Genomic DNA, 17,131 nt, shown 5'->3' on the forward strand with positions numbered 1-17,131 from the left:
ATTCAGACTTTGAAATTTTGAAAAATATATTGTTTGTATATTTTAAATTGTCATAATTTGCATTTTTCCTGTGTCCTTTTGCAAATCCTGTTTTTCACACACAGAGACTAAACAGATTCCTTAATTTTTCCATGAAGACAGCACTGTTACAAGTGAAAAACTGGTACTAGAAATGAGGAGAAATGAAAAAAAGCCAGAGGCCATGGGAAATGCAGCAAATTACATTTATTGGAAATTCTCCAGGCATCACATGAAAAAAATTGATACAAGTAAAACAGAGGATAAAGCACATTCAGTGCATCTAAAAAAAAGAAAAAGTAACAGTATGTATCTGAACACCCTTGGTCTTGTACTACACTGTACTGAAGTTCCCTGGGATTAGTTCTGTATATACATATTAGCTAAAATTTACTTTGAACAAACTGCAAAGAATTACCTCTTCACTTGGCATTTTTCCATCTGGTGCAATGAAACATTATTGAAATACCAAGTCAGATTCCATGTAATTTTATACACAGTGTAAGAGCTTGCACCCGACAGTAATAAGAAAGATAAATACAGTAATTGAATGAGTACTACCAAATAAGAAAGCCACCATGGAAATAAAACTAAACTCTGCAGCAATGAGCAGCAAAGCAGTGATTCTGTTGCTCTTTTTTTCCCTTGAAATTAACAAAGCATTCTGACACAAAAAGCAGTTAGGTTCAACATTTGCTTTCCAATCAAACAATCTTATGCGTAAATGACACTTTGCTGAATTTGGCACTTGGCTTGATTTTTATACTTCAAAAACAAAAAAAACCACCTGCCTGGAATATAGCATAAATGGTAAGATAACGTGACCCATTTTAACATTCAAGTAACAACTCTGACATGAATTCCAAAATACATGTCTCCTACATACAAACAAACCTTCTTGCAGATTTACACTAATCACAACTAGATTTTTCAAATCTGTAGGCATCTTATTTATTGTCTTTTGGTTGACATACATACAATCTAAGAAATTACCTGGGCTTACCTTCCTCTGTCTAGGACAGATTCACTCATGACAGGATAATTAAAACAAGTTTACAAAGAAGTGGTGGTAACGGAATACAGGAACAGCCTGAAAGCATTAAGCTGCATTTATAATATGTTCTTTCAATTATGTGTTTCAAACCAATGCTTTAAATTGAAAGGTACATGACATTTAAAGTCTGGCTAGCTAATCCTCTCCCTATACAGTTTCACAGCACAAGCCTGAAAATTATCCGATGTATGTCTTTCACAATGTATTTGGGGACTCAATGTTTAGAAATCCTAGCTCCCCACTTTATCCAGTGCCCCATTATACCTCCCCACCCCCAAAAAATTAGCTATATAACTGCTGGGGGAATCAGTGAACTGTCTGACAACAGAAGGTCTTACAAGGTTTCTTTTGCAATTTGAAAACCCTGTCCAGTTTTAAATACATTACCACAACATGTCACCTGCAGGAAATTAAGCTCAGACTCCAGACCACTCTGCAGCCCTGTTTCCTTCCTTCAACTCCTATTGTCAAACTCCTGGGGTGGGAGAGGCAGGAAGTGAGCTAACAACCATTTTCTGGCTCTTGCTTTTTCCTGACTTTTCAGTCTTCTGAGTTCTTTAGGCATAACTGTGACATAATGCCTGTCAATTTCAACTGGCATGGGGGAGTAACTTCCTGACTGGCACATTCCAGGCAGCATATGGCATTACAATTCTCCCTATAAGAGCCACATGGTGACAGTCAGCCTTAGTTATTGTTATATACACACGTCAGTAGAATTAATGACAGACACACTCGTTTACACAGAATTCCACAAAACATGTGAAACATGCTGTTCTTTGGAGGAAAAAATACATTCATCTTTTTCAAGTATTATACATATATATATATGAGACACATTATCCTCATTTTGCTACAAGACAAAAGATAGGCATCTAGAATTAAATTTTAATTTACCACCACTTTGGCTTTCATTAGTGAAGTTCTGACCTTTTCCTTTAAATCAACTCTAAATATACATCTACTTGTCACAATTAAATGCAACAGCCCTTTATTTCCCATTGTGATATATGTACACAACCATTAAAAAAAAAAATCTATTTTGATAACCTGGGATTTGCATAATGAGAGTGACAAGGCCCATCTGCTGCTATAAGTGTCCCAGCACCAGTTTTAGGCAAACCACTACCTGCTGCTTTCTGAGTTCTGTTATAGCAGCATACATATCTTTGCTTTCCCTTCGTATTTGAAATTATACTGCCTGAAGCTCTTACTTATGGCTTATTTCCTTGCTTTGTTTTATTGTTTGGGTTGGCATTTACTTCCTTCAGGAACAGTTCACAGTCGGACAGTGCTTCTACTGGCAGGTATTTACTTATTTGCTCAACAGTCTTTTGATATGCCATCTTTTCCTGTTCCAGCGACTGGATTAAGCTCCTCATTTTGTTCTCTCGAGACAATATGTTTTCCAGGTTGGATTCCAGACTCTGAATTTTAGCATGAGCTATCTGTAAGAAGTAGTAAGAATATCACTTTACATTACCTTCTAAGAGATTCAGATTAAGACCTTTCCCACAATATGTGGTTGTACCCATTTTCCTCCATACAACTCATGTACATAATATGATGATCTGTACAATTGTGTGAGATTAGGAATTTTCTGTATGCTGCAGGTTTTTGTCTACTCTCCTTTGCCTTTCTCATGCTAGACTGAAATTCTAAAGGGAAGCGATATAGGGCTGCTAATGGAAGGTCATTAAATTGGGATGGTCCTCTATTCAAATACAAAACATCCTAGACAACTGACTGGCTCCATCCAGGAGAACTGGTTCGCCAAGAGAGCAGTTGCCTGGTAATGAAGATACCTGCTAAGGGCAGGTGATCTGGGAGTCACCTGACAGAGGAACTGGAAGGTTATAAAAGGAAAGGAACTGATCTATTTGGGGTTTTCAGCAATTTGCATTAGCTCAAGCAGAGGGAAAGTGAACATCATGTGCCTCAGCGAGTTGTGAAATAATTCCTAGGTTCTGGTACCATAGTTACTGGGGAACAGGCCCCTGCTCCCCTCAGAAGCATACAGCTCCCTAAGGTGATACTAGCAGCATTGTCAGCCACAAAGTACCTCCCTACTTCTCCATATCTCTGCTAGAGGATGGAGTTACCAATATCTTGGTAGGACTCCATGGTATTCTTCAGTGATCTTGTACAGGAGTTGTACAGATCCTTCCATTGCTATATGGAAATAAATAAGTAGATCACTACTAAAGATTAATTGGTCTGGTCTCATGGAAAGAAGGGTACTGTATTTTGTAATAATGCAAGATAATACAAACGGGGAAAATAATCAAAGTCCAGATAGCTAATGGGAGGTATGAACTTAGAATGAAATCATGCTTTAGAGTGGATACGGAACATCCAATTGTATTTAAGGTGGCGAAGAGACAGTCAGCCAAAACCCAGTGTGATACAGGGTATGGAGGAGCTAGATATTTACAAACTGAAGAAAAAACAAAAAATGAGGGGGCTGGAAGAACTGATTTATGAGAAGATTAAAAATGTTGAAGAGATAATTAAGCAGGTGAGGATGGACACAACCTACAGGTATTTGGAGAAAGTAAAATCAAGAAGGAAGAGGAATTATTTAAATGGGTACAGAGGATTACAAATGGAGTAAAAGAAAAAAATTACATCGAACACACAAAACAAGAACTTCTTGATTGCAAAAGCTATTAGGCTGTGGAACAATCTCCCAATACCAAGTTTTTAAACATTAAAAAAAAATCAATTTCTTAAATGACTTTAAAAGAAAATCCCCTGCCTGTTTGCTGAATTTTAGCAAAAAGTTAATGCATAGTGATCCAATTATCTTTGGCCATTTACCTGTAGCTTCTCCAACAAGTCCATATTTTGCCTCTTTAGCTGACTGTTGGCCCTCTCCAATTTCTCCAAAGGTTCAACATCATCACAGGGATTTAAACCTTCCTGCAGCTCATCCTGTAGTACATGGTACTCTACTTCATATGCATGAAGCTGTTTGGAAATATCCATCTCAAAAACCTACCAGGAGAGGGGAAAAATAGCTTTGCTTACAACAGGGAGCATTAACTTCATTTGGTTAATTGGCAATTCTACTTGGTTTACTTAATATTTTAAATTGCCATCTAGCATAGACTTCATTGCCCCAACTAGAAAGGAACAATATTCAGAGAGATTGTGAGGAACTGGCACATTACACTGATGGGGGCTATATAAGCACCGAACAGATAGACTGCCTTTCTGAGCCTTTGAAATGTGGCTTTAGAGAGGCTCTAAGGTAAGAGAGAGACAAAGGCTAGGGTGACACCAGTCTTGCAAGGGAAAGTCTCAGAAACTGTCAGCTCAGCAGAAAACTCAGGCTCAGATTGACGTTTGCTGTTTTTCAGGTGACTCAAATCTAAGCAACTCTAGATTGTGTTAATTACTGAACGCATACACACTGAGCAACTTCTCCCTCTAATTTAGAGATACACTTAATACCTGATAACCCAATGACGTTAATGATGATGCATGTTACTGTTATGTTTTATTGCTTTTTATCATATACTGTTAGGCACAGTAAGAAGCATACATACCAATTCAATATCCATGGGGATTGCAAGGCTCTAACCTGGTAATCCCAACCAATGAGGTCAGGAATTTGAGGACCATGTTAAAAAAGCATACTAGAGTAGAGCAGATAGGCTGAGGCACGGGTTGGCTAGCGTTGTTTTCTGGAAAAATATCCTTTTCCCATTGGTCAGGGAAACTGCTAGCAACAGCCATGTCTGAATGGGTTTGTCACTAATGCGATTTTAAGCATAGTGTTAATTGGCTCATAAGGATTTTCTATAGTGATGGATTTCTTGATCAGACTAGAGGCCATCAAAACTATAAAAAAATTGATATGACCTACAGATTACAACGATAGTCCAGAAAATGACTCCTTGAATTTAGTGTTATAGCAACTGAGAGGGGAACTAACTGATATTGTATAAATTGAAGTAAGTGACTCATCATTAGCAGAGACCCCTGTATTCATCTTCGGATTAATATCTTATTTATAAGTTACATGGAAAGAAATAAAGGGGAAAAACCCCCAACTTTACCTGGGTAATAATCTTTTCCATTTGAAGCTTAGTCATGTCTGGGATAGTGCCTTTAAGGAAATCAACAATATTCTCAAAGCTCTCGCATTCCATTACAAGTGCTTCTTGGCTGCTAAGTAGACTCAGAGCTACCTTAAATATGACTTCAGTTCCTTGAAGAAAGATAATGTCTAAAACAGAAAAAAATTGTAAATACATTGAAAATAAGTATTAAAATTATTTGGGTTAATTTTTGTGCTGGGATACTTTCCTGTGCCTTTCTATATTTGAGCAGTAGTAAACTGTGGAGGGAAACTAATATAGGGTCCATCATATTTTGACCATATTATTTTCATTATTTAGAAGACTCCAATATTTCAGCATCAGTTTAATAAATGAAAAAAATGTACAAAAACTTTTACTGCCCTTTTACAAATACAGTGCTTTAGGAAAAAAAAAGATTTTACGCTTGTTGGACAAGCACACTCTGAAGACCTAAGAAGTGTGAAAGGCATTTGAGTATCATTCTAATGTATGTGATATTAACCATATTAAGAGGAATGTATATTGTTAATTTAAAAAAACCTTAACATACGTTTATTATTGGGAGCTGATCATTAAATATAATACAGAATGACAGTTAAGAAATGACTATTTTATCCTACTGTTCACAAGGTAGTAAATAGTTACTTCATTACTGGAAGCTTTATAAGCTCTTTAAAAAAGACTAAAAACCTTACTCATAAAAACCCATAGCAATGCTTCTGTTGTCTATAATTTAAGGCCCTTATCCTGCAATCTGATCAACTTGGGCAGATCCTTATGCCCAAATGGGATAATGTCTTAGCCCCACTGCAGTCAATGGAATTTTTGTCAATTACCTCCGCAGAGCCAGGATTTCACCCAGGGAGTTTCATTAAAGAAAGCTGGACTCTGCAAGGGTTCAGGAGTCTGTCTGAACAGATGAGATTGCAGGAGTGGGGACTAAAACACAATGTTTCTGGTGTAGATCCAGATGAGGTTTGTGGGGGAGGTTTAGATTGGATATTAGGAAAAACTTTTTCACTAAGAGGGTGGTGAAACACTGGAATGCGTTACCTAGGGAGGTGGTAGAATCTCCTTCCTTAGAGGTTTTTAAGGTCAGGCTTGACAAAGCCCTGGCTGGGATGATTTAACTGGGAATTGGTCCTGCTTTGAGCAGGGGGTTGGACTAGATGACCTTCTGGGGTCCCTTCCAACCCTGATATTCTATGATTCTATGATGTACCTTGCTATATTTATTTAGGGAACAACCACCTATGATCCTCCCTCCAAAAAAAAGGCAACTCCCAGACTTCAAAGTCTATTGGAGCAACAAAAACATGAGAATAATATTTTTAAACAAAATGCAAAATAAACCAGAGTACTTATTTTTACTATTTTGCTTCTGTAAAGCATGAATATAATGAATTAAAAAAAGTATTTAAACACTCACAATTATAGAGAAATAAATGAAACACCGCCTAATTTTCTAAATTGGCCCCAAAATAGGAAATAAAATGTAATTATGTCTATTTTTGTTATAAAAGCAAAAAGGAGAAAAATATGAATGTGACTTAGGAAAAAATAATTCAAAAACAAACAAAAGGATGGAAATTAAGCAGTCACTTTGAATAATGTAGGAGCTGAAAAAAAAAATTGAGAGTGCAGAAACACTTCACAAATGCTACAAAGGAAAAATCAAAAGCAACTTACTATTGATTTAAGAGATATCAAAGTATGAGATATATTTTTCTCATTTCTTGATAACTGTAGTATATTACAGTATCTAGATATCTGTTGTATTTTTGGACAAACTCTTACAAAGTTGCATGCATAAAAAGCAATTTTTGAAATGAAGAAATTTGAAATTATTATTCCTAACCTGTTAATAAGATGCAGAAATTGCTAACTATCAATGTGATCCTATAAACACTTACTACCATGAGTAGTTCTATTGAAGTTATTGTATTAAACACTGCCCTGTGTACATCAGACTCTAAAAGGTTATCTAAATAGAATATGAAATGTACTAAAGCTGAAACTGTTTAATTTTAAATACCTAAATAGCTAAAATATTCATGAAATCAAAACTGAGTATAGTGTTCAAGTTTCTGGATTCAATGGCTTACTTTAATGAAATCTACAGAAAGAAATGGAGTGCACTGAAAACCTATTGCATCATCCTTTTCTCCATAATGATACAATTCAGAGTTTAGAAGTCCCAAAACAATACTGTACCTCTTGAGATAGACATACTGCTCTTGAGTAGCCATATGCAAAATAGGTTTAATACCTGTATCATCACTAAGGCTACTTTTAGTATATTAAGGGTATTTTTAGTAAAGGTCACGAACAGGTCACAGGCAGTAAACAAAAATTCATGGCCAGTGACCTGTCCATGATTTTTACTAAAAAATACCCGTGACTAAAACTTTGGGGGGTGGGTGTTGCCCGGGGGCAGGGCAGCCCGGGTGGGGGGCTGGGGAAGGGCAGCAGCACACAGCCTGGGAACCCCGCTGGTGCTACGGCAGGTGAGCGGGGGGGGGGGGGGGGCTGAGGGGGGGAGGTTGGTGAGGCCTGCAGGCTCCCTATTTGGCTCCGTGCCACCCCCACAGCAGCAGAGTCTCAGTGTGGGAGGAGGCAGGGGCACAGGGTGGAGTGAGGCAGGCTCTGGGCGGCGCTTACCTGGCTGGGGGGGGGGAGTGACATCCCGCTCACTCAGCTCCTAGGTGGAAGTGCAGCCAGGCAGATCTGTGTGCTGCCTCCGCCCAGAGCGCTGGCTTTGCGGCTCCCATTGGCTGGGACCCGTGGCCAATGGGAGCTGTGGGGGCAGTGCCTGCAGGCAGAGGCAGCGCACAGAGCCGCCTGGCCACGCCTCCGCCTAGCAGCTGAGCGAGGGGGATGTCGCCGCTTCCGGGGAGCTTCCTAGGTAAGCGCCGCCCAGAGCCCACCTCACCCCAAACCCCTGCCTCCTCCCACATCAAAACTCTGCTGCGGGGGAGCAGCGCACGGTGGCCCAAGACTGCCTCTGCAGCAGCCACTGCCGAAGTCACAGAAAGTCACGGAATCCATGACTTCCGTGACAAACTCGCAGCCTTAATCATCACGGTTAATGAGGTAAGTTTCTGATGTCTGCTTACCATTTAAAAAACAAACAAAAACAAAAAAAAAACCCTTTATTTTTAAATGTCAGTACAAGTGACTAAAAGTTTCAGCAATGAAGTCTCTACACCATAACAATTTGTTGTTGCCAGTTTTTTCCCTCAGTTTACCAGCTTTCAGTCTGACTTGATTAAAAATAAATATATCAAATTGTGGCTGACAACTGGAACAAGTTATCTGGCATTTATCTACTTGTATATAAAACAAAGTGCAAAATATTCCCATGCATGTTTTCCTTACATTGTACAGGATATTGTGCTGCTTACAACGGTGATAAAAGCACTCTCTCTTACCAAAAACTCTGGCTACAAATCCTAACGGAAACTGAGAAGCAAACAACGTGAGAAACCAGGGTGCAGCATAAAGACTGGGGCTGATTTCGTTCTCTTCAAGATGATTATAGAGGTCTCTGTGATAGTCATGGAGGAGTCTTGAAAGTTGATACATCTGAATCTATAGTAAGTGTTGAGAAAGGGGGGTGGGGGGGGGGGAACAAACAAAAAAAAAAAAAACCAACAACTGTTGAGCTCTCTGAATTTTTCAATCACTTCACAATGCGCTTCAGGTAAAATTAACCCAAGCACAGAAGGCCCAGTAAAGTGGATCTTAAGTGGAGTATAGGGCTTGTGTGGATCCTTTACCTTTGAGTAAATTTCAGTCTCATGAACTAAAACCAAACACTTGAAGTAAGAAGGATCAGTTTGAACCGGACCATTTTATTATTGAAGTATCATCTACATTCAGTTTCTAGATTTTAAGGCCAGAAAGAACCATTATGATCATGTAATCTACACTCCTGTATAACAGGGCATAGAATCTCATCCAGCAATTCTTGCATCAAATCCAATTACTCCAGATTACCCTCCAGGTCAGCCCTCTCACAAAAACAAACCCCACAGAGAAATCACCCCTATCCCATTATGGAGAATAGCCCAGCGGTCAGGGCACTCACCTGGAATGTGGGAGAGCCAGATTCAAATCTCAGCTCTGTATGATTTAGAGCAGGGACTTGAACCCAGCTTTTCCACAGCCCAAGTGAGTGCTCTAACCCGTGGGCTATTGTCTATAGTAGGGTCGGTCTCATTCTTTCCCATTGGAGCTGTTGCACTTTGGATAAATAGTTAAATATTCTTTGTGCCGGGGGGGGGGGGGGGGAGAAGGAAGCGAGCAATTGACTGTAGCCCAGTAGTTTGGGCACTCACCTAGGATGTGGGAAAATCAGATTCAAGTCCTTGCTCCAAATCAGGCAGAGTGGGGATTCAAATCTGGGTTTCCCACATCCCAGATAACCACTGGGCTACTGGATAGACTGGGATGGATGGACACATGGATGCCAGCCAGATCCCAAAATTCTCACCCCATGTCTTTTGTGGCAGCCCAAACCAGTAGCTGTGCTCAGAGCACGCCTACTGGATTGGGTCCCGCAGACAAAATAGGTGGGGGAACAATTAGTTTGAGAATCTTGCTGGGGCTTAGGTGTCAGTAAGGGCTCTGAGCAGCTTAATAGCTGGGGGGTAGGGAGGATGGCAGAATTTAGGTGACTTTGCACATAGCTACTGGCAGAAAGGTAGGTGCCATGGGGACATAGGTGCCTACAAGGTTAGGTGGCAGCTGAACGATAGTTTTGGGAATGTCAGTGGCACCTTAATGTTGGACTTAGGTATCTAATAACCTCTTTGAAAGCCACTTGGATTTAGGCTCCTAAGGGCTAGATTCAAGGAGATAGAAGTCTCAAATCCTTTTGAAAATGGGATGTAGCCTATTTAAGGCGCTTTTGAAAATTTTACTCCTTGTTCCTTGCCAAGCAAGAGACGCATTAATTTAGAACTCCTAGAATTCCATGGGCAAAGGAGAGTAATAAAACCGTTAGCAGTGACCTATAAATCCATCAGTAATTCTTTCTATGGGAAAAAAATATTGTTCACATCTTAGTAAAGCCTTATGCACTTAAGCTATGAAAGCTTTCTACTTCTGGGATTTGGTTTTAAACTACATGTTCCATTTAATTAGCTTTTGATCCTCTCGCTAAATCATCTTCTATAATCTCTTTAGCAGAGAAAACTTGTGTATTTTTGTCTAAAATAAGCTATTCACCTAGAAGCCAGTTCTGGTTATCAAAAGTCATTTTTCTTTAATAGATGGAAAGCAAAGCTAGAAATGATAACACCTTCCCATAAAAAAATAAACAAGAATGAACATGAATGTTCTTCTTAAAAAAAAGAGGAATTTGTGGATATATGTCCATCCTGTTTGACTCCATCGAAGTTGCAATGGATAAAGTACTTTTCCGAGATGAAGTAATTCTTTATTCCTTTTCACTCTCTACTTCATTATAAGATAGTCAAATTATTTTTAAACTACAGGTTGCTTAAGACTCAAAAAGGAGAAATACTCCTCTTATTTATTAAATGGAACAATTCCTAAGACTGGGCCTGTCCTGCCCTACCTCAACCTCCTGCCCCCCCCCCCCCCATCCTCCAAATGGGTCCAGACAAATTCAGTTAACTCTCAAAGTTATCTACCAATGGGTTGCAGGTGAAGGAGTAGGGGGAAAAAAACCACTTTTAATCTAAGTTTTGACTATCTTTTATTAGATGTCCATTGCCAGCTATATATCTGATTGCCAAGCCACTCAGTCAAAGGTTGTCTTCTTCTACATCTGCCACTTTCGTACTTTGCTGAAGTTACACAAGCAAAATGGAAGTTGGTTTCGTATCTCTCTCAGCCTCTATTTTCTCAGTTGTGAGTCAGAAGTGCAAACCTCATGCTGTCATTATTTCTGATTGCTGTGTATTTACCACCTGCTCCCAGGGACTCCATATTCTAAAAAAACACATTTACTGAGTCAGAACAGACATTCAGAAGAGATATACAGTGTCATCAAGCATAAGCCTGAGGTATGAATCACACCTCACACTATGGTCTTAAATTCCTCCTGCAGAAATATGAAAAAGACAACTCCCCCTTAATGTGAAATTGGCCCAGTCAAACACATGCAGTGCAGGAGGAAGCCCAATTTGAAACTCAGACTTTATAGATTTGTGCGTGTGAAAAGGTTGAAAATATGACTACATACCCCTGTCTGGGTCTCAGATAATTCAAGCTTTAAAAGAGAGACTAGGGTTTTGTATTTACTAGTCAGAACAGCATTCCATGAAATAAAGCATCGTAAACACCCAATGCTTTCTCTTTTTGAGCCATATGCAGAGACAGTTCAAGGTTAATCAGGGCCCATATCCACCAGGATGTAGATTAGATGGGTAAGTCAGGTAACACAGACACAGTTAGACTAGATCCTTTTCATGAGTCTCTGAAGCAAATTTGTAAGTGAAGGGTCTAACAGCATGGCCCTCCTACTTTGAATACAGAAAATCCACTACTGGAAATAGCCATTCCAGGAAAGAAAATAAATGCACAACTTGTCTGAGAGCATATAATATATGACCTGCTGCTTTTCATTCGCCATTGAATAATGGTTCAATTTGTTATGTTCAATAGTGAATTATATCTAATGCAAGCATATGATACCAAATAGATTCAGAGTTTACTTAGTGGAATTACTATACCAGGTTTCAGTTTTTAAAGAGTCATAGAAATTCCTGTTTTAGAAATCTAGTATTCCAAGGGACTCAGACAGCTACAGTTTTTGTAAAATTCATAATAAAAAAAGATCATCAAACTTAGAATACTACAGTTTACATAGATTGAGAAAACGGCTTTTTCCTAAAGAGGGGCTGAATTTTGGATAACTAGTTGTTTAGGATGCTTTTAAACTTTGTAGCCTAAATTTTACATTTTCTCAGTGAAAAAATGTATACTATCTATGTGAATAATACAGAAAAGTGTGCTGGTTATAGCCTGATGATTAAACATTTCTTCTCTCTGCCATTTTTATATCAGCAAAATCAGTGAATTGATATATCATTTAGAATAGCCAGAAGAGGTAATGCCCTATCAGTAGCTTAACTGACCACTGGATGTCACTGTTGATTTAATTTGAGAGAGATTTTATTCTGAGCGAGTTCTAGTATAAAATGCTACAGCTCCAGGTGTGACATGGGCAGGAGTTGTGCATGTTTTCCCCATACAGTACAGTACAGGTGTGACAGAGCTCATCAGTCTTAGCTCACAATTCCCCTGCAAAGAACGTAAGCCTCTCAACTAAAGACTGCTAATCACGCCACATTAGGTTGTGGCTTCAAGACGCAGGCAAATGTCTCCAAAAGATTGAGATGAAACCGAACCCACATTTGTTTGCAATGAAAGCAGAATTCAGATCTCCATTTTCTAAAGGTGAGAGCCATTTACTCAAAGGCCACCTAGCCTCCTTTAAAAAGGGTCTAAAAAGTGTACTGAGAAATTGTAAAAAGAAATTGAGACCGTTTAGTTGAGAGAGGAGACAAATTAAAAGAAAACAGGCTGGAAGAATACAAAATAAATGAATAGTACAGAGAACGCAGATCAGGCGCTTCTGTTTACTCGGTCTCACGTTACAAGAACAAAGGCATGTTCCATGTAACTGAAAGGCATCAAAACGAAAAACTGATAAAAGAAAATTATTTTATGCAAGGCACAATCAGCATGTGGAACTCATTGTCCAAAGTATGATTAAGGCTAAGAGCTTTGCAGGGTTCTAATAAGGGCTGGATATTTTTATGGATAAAAAGAAGGGTAAACAGAGTTAAATTAGTAAGGATTTTTCTAAAATTGAAAGGGATATAAACTCTCATGCTGCAGAGCATAAGTAAAGCAATAGCTGAGGGTGAGGAAGAAATTTTCTGTATGGGCAAGTACTTCCGTAATTACCTCCGGAGGAGGTTTCTTGCACCTTCCTTACATAAATCTGGTAGTGGCCACTGCCCAAGAATGAAACTTAAGGGGGGAGAGCTCCAATTTAGCATCCAATACCAAATTGGTCCTTTGACCCACTTCTTACCAGAAATTCTTGATACAGGGGCACTGCCTAAACATATAAACTAATGTAGCACCAGAGGAATTACATTTCTAACAGTTTTCAGAGTAGCAGCCGTGTTAGTCTGTATTCGCAAAAAGAAAAGGAGGACTTGTGGCACCTTAGAGACTAACCAATTTATTTGAGCATAAGCTTTCGTGAGCTACAGCTCACTTCATCGGATGCATCTAACAGTGACCAGCATTTATGAGGCCTATTACCATTATTCTATGTGGGAACCAGTGTATTTGAAAAAGTTACCTTTTGATGAATAAGCTGCAGCCTCAGGCCTATAGTTGCTTGGAATAGAGATTTGGATACACAACTGTCTCTGACCCAATGGAATACAATTGTATTTAATGTTAAAAAAGCAACTCTCAAATTATCAAGGCAGAGGTTTTTGGGGCCACAAAATTGTAAAAGGACAACAACTGGCCAAGAAAACCGAAACAATAAAAGTTCTGGAGGTTCTTGAGCTCCCAATGCATCCTGTCCAAACACATTTGTAAGTAAATGCTTTAAATGGAGGTATTTCCATAGTCTGGAAAAGGGCAAGCCAAATTGTTGCTGAAGATCTACAAATGGTTTCAATTCATCATGGTCAGTTAGCTGCAACATAGTCATAATTCCTCTCTCCATCAAATCTCTCCACATTAAGGTTTTGCCACTGATTTTAAGGCTAGGACTGCCTCTACATCGATGGAAGCAGAGCTTTCTAGCCAGTTTTGACCAAGCTTGCCCCACCTCTGGCATTGTGGGAGCTCTGGAGCCATCAAATCCATAATAATTGGATCCTACAATGCCTGAAAGGGAGAGAGGGTATACCAATTCTTGTTCAATCTAAACACAAGGTGTGGTCCGCATGGTCATCTTTACCAGCCACAAAGATGCCTGGCTTAACAAAAAGGATATGATAATTTTCCAAGTTGGGAAAACAAAAGCCTCCCAGACATTTATTTTAGGGATGTCCTGGAATATTTTTGGTGATCAGTATTCATAAATATTTCATATAAAAGGATTGCCATTGAAAGTCCTAATTTGAAAAAATGCCTTTGTGGGTATATCTGTCAAAGCATATGATTTCTGATTCCCACCCATTAATTTTATATCCTGAGAAGAATCCAAACTTATTAATGGTGTTTAGGTTAGGAATGGTAACCTTGGACTTAGATACAAATACAAGAGCATCATTCGCAGACAGAGTAGTTTTGTGCTCCGTTTGGCATACCCTGATGCCATGAATATGTTGATTTCCTCGGATGGCAATGGCTGAAGTTTCTGGAGCTAAATCAAATGGAAGAGGGAAAGAGGGCAGGCCTGCCTCATACCTCTCTGTAATGGAAAAGGGGTGGAAATAATACCATCGATAACTACCTTGGAAGTCGGGTTAGAGTATAAAAGTTTAATCCAAGCAATCAATTGGTTACCAAATGCAAACTTTGTTAACACATGAAAAAGATAGGCCCAGGCTATGTGGTCAAAGGGCTCTCAAGAAGCGACAGCTCAGGATTCTTTAGAATTTCCTGAAGCGGCAGTATCATCTGAGCTATGCTTGTTATGAAGGAAGCTACCTGATTCATGTGTATGATGTGTGAAAGACCTTTGGCCAGTCACATAGCAAGAGCTTTAGCCAAATTCTTAGCGTCACAACTGATTAAAGAAATAGGCCTGTAATTATTACATATTCCAAAATCTTTTCTAGATTGAGAAATAACTGAAATTACAGCTTCCCTTAGAGCAGACAGGAGAGTTTGCTCATGCTTGGCCTCATTGAACATTCAATAATCTAGGTGTTTAATTCAATTGGGAACTCATCTGTGCCAGAAGTCTTTCCAACCTTCATTTCCTTGATAGCCAGAGTTAGTTCTGCGATTTCTAGAGGAGCATCTAAACGTTCCTTCAAACAGTCAGGACTGTGACAGAGACAATCCACTAAAAAAGTTATCTAGGGCGGATTACCTCCAGGTAAATAAATATAGTTTTGAATAAAACTTTTGAAATAGTTTATTAATGTCTGTTGTATATCATTGATTGCTACTATTGTGATTAGCGGCAACATCATCAAACAAAATAAAGCAAACATAACCTTTTGGGACAGAAGTTTGTTGATTTCATATCTTAGATTGATGAGGGACCTGGAGTTTCTCTGGGGAGGGCGCACAAGGATAGTCTACATCAAAGACCTTAATTTCCTTCAAAAATGTATCAATTCTATGTTGTCCCCATTTCTTTTGAAAGGTGGCTTAAGAGATGATACAGCCTCTGATGAAGGCTTTAAAGGCTTCCCAAAGTGAAACAGCAGTGGGGGCGCGTTTGGTTTTTTTTTTTAAATTCTAAACCCTGCTGGATAGAATTAACAAAATGATGTAACAAACAGGAGCGAGGCCTTTAATCTTCACCTTTTAGTTGAGGGTTTCCTTGTTTTTACTCATTCTCTGCGTGAAGGCAGGGGCCAGCAGACAGATAAAAATGATCATGGTTTATATGGGGTTTGGAGAGTGGTTGCTTTTGCTTTGTTTTTTGAGGGGAGGGCAGAAAAATGAGCAGGAAAGGAAGGGATGAAAAGAAAAAGCACAGGTCCCAAATGGAAGAGTATCACGATTTGTGATGGGAAGAACTTTACAACTCTTAAGATTCATTTATCTACTTCTAAATGAGAAAAGAAGAGAGATGTTTGGCAAGGTTAACTATATGCATTTTACTCACCTCTAGCACTTATCATAACAAACTGCAACTTTCCAAGTATTAGAACAGGCACAGCCCCTAGGAAACCCTACAGCAGATTCAAGTTTAGTTTGTTTTAGGAGAAAGGACCAACTTACCTGTAGTGACATCATGTCTGGCCTGTACTGTTTACGGAAGCCAAGATCATACATGAGGAATTTCAGCATTTCAAAGGCTTGCTCCTCACTCATGTGTAGAAGCAGTACTCCAGCCACAAAGCTGATACCTTGGCAATAACCCACTTCCTTGTCCAGCAAAGAATAAGCTTTCAGGAGATTAAAGAGTGACAGCTGCCCTGCTCCCAGCTGGGTAGAGAAGTAAGGATGTGTAGGGAATGTCCTGCCTGATGTAAAAATAAAAATAAATAAATAAATAAATATTAAAAAAAAAAAAAAAGAGGTATTTAATTCTCAGTTCTCTTTTCTAGAGAGAAGAAACCCATAAAACTCCTCTCCTCTGTATTTGTAGAAGTTTCTCTTATCACGCCTTCCCAGAACATATCCTTAGAATTGGATTTAAATTATGAAACAAAATTTGGATAGTTGGTCATACTTTCTGACTAGGGCAATATCAAAGCTGTACTGAATAAAACCATATCTTGGGTAGTTCTAGGGCACCCATTGCTGCTGTATCTAAGCACTGGATAGTTGTTTGTTATACACTTGATTTATTTTTATTTTATTTTTTTATTTATGAAACAGAAAAAAAAATAGAAGTTCTGGAACCTATTATTTCCCCCCCAAAGTTGTACTATAGCTACTTCAGGTTAGGGCTAGGTTCAAGCTGCAGGATCCAATACTTTCTAGTTCAGTAGCACCGAGTTTCCAATCAGGATCAGGCCCCATTGTGCTAGATTCTATACAAACACACAGAAAGATAGCCCCTTACAATCTAAGACAACTGACATACGAGAGGGTGGGAGAGGAGAGAGGAGGAGGATCAATTTCATGCATTTGTAATTTTTAAAAAACAGAGTAAATAAAGTAACACCTGAATTCATGTTCTCCAAGAATAATTATTCTTAATGTTACCCTGATCTCCTCTCTCCCTTTTTCCCTTCATTTTTATTTGCTTTTCTGTCATCTCCCTCCAACCATTACTGACTGATCCATTGCTTTCTCATAAGTCAGCCAGCCTACATAGCCCTGTCCTCTCTTC

The 17,131-nt window shown here is 39.0% G+C and overlaps 1 protein-coding gene across 9 annotated transcripts in view; it reads right to left on the reverse strand.

The window, feature by feature from the left end:
* Positions 1-210: 210 nt before the first annotated feature.
* Positions 211-17,131, reverse strand: part of TBC1D4 (TBC1 domain family member 4) — a 159,225-nt gene continuing 142,304 nt past the window's right edge. For 6 of the 9 annotated variants that reach the window (XM_073346876.1, XM_073346848.1, XM_073346840.1 and 3 more), the window contains 5 exons: positions 16,072-16,316; positions 8,592-8,751; positions 5,137-5,306; positions 3,893-4,069; positions 211-2,520 (listed from right to left, as the gene is read on the reverse strand). In XM_073346876.1, coding sequence (XP_073202977.1) covers positions 2,287-2,520; positions 3,893-4,069; positions 5,137-5,306; positions 8,592-8,751; positions 16,072-16,316 — 986 coding nt within the window. In that variant the 3' untranslated portion in view covers positions 211-2,286. Of the gene's footprint in view, positions 2,521-3,892; positions 4,070-5,136; positions 5,307-8,591; positions 8,752-8,795; positions 11,122-16,071; positions 16,317-17,131 lie in introns of those variants that run through there. The other 3 variants (XM_073346866.1, XM_073346901.1, XM_073346893.1) reach the window with 3 other exon arrangements.

Source organism: Lepidochelys kempii, chromosome 1, assembly GCF_965140265.1.
Source record: "Lepidochelys kempii isolate rLepKem1 chromosome 1, rLepKem1.hap2, whole genome shotgun sequence".
Classification (NCBI taxonomy): Eukaryota; Metazoa; Chordata; order Testudines; family Cheloniidae; genus Lepidochelys; species Lepidochelys kempii.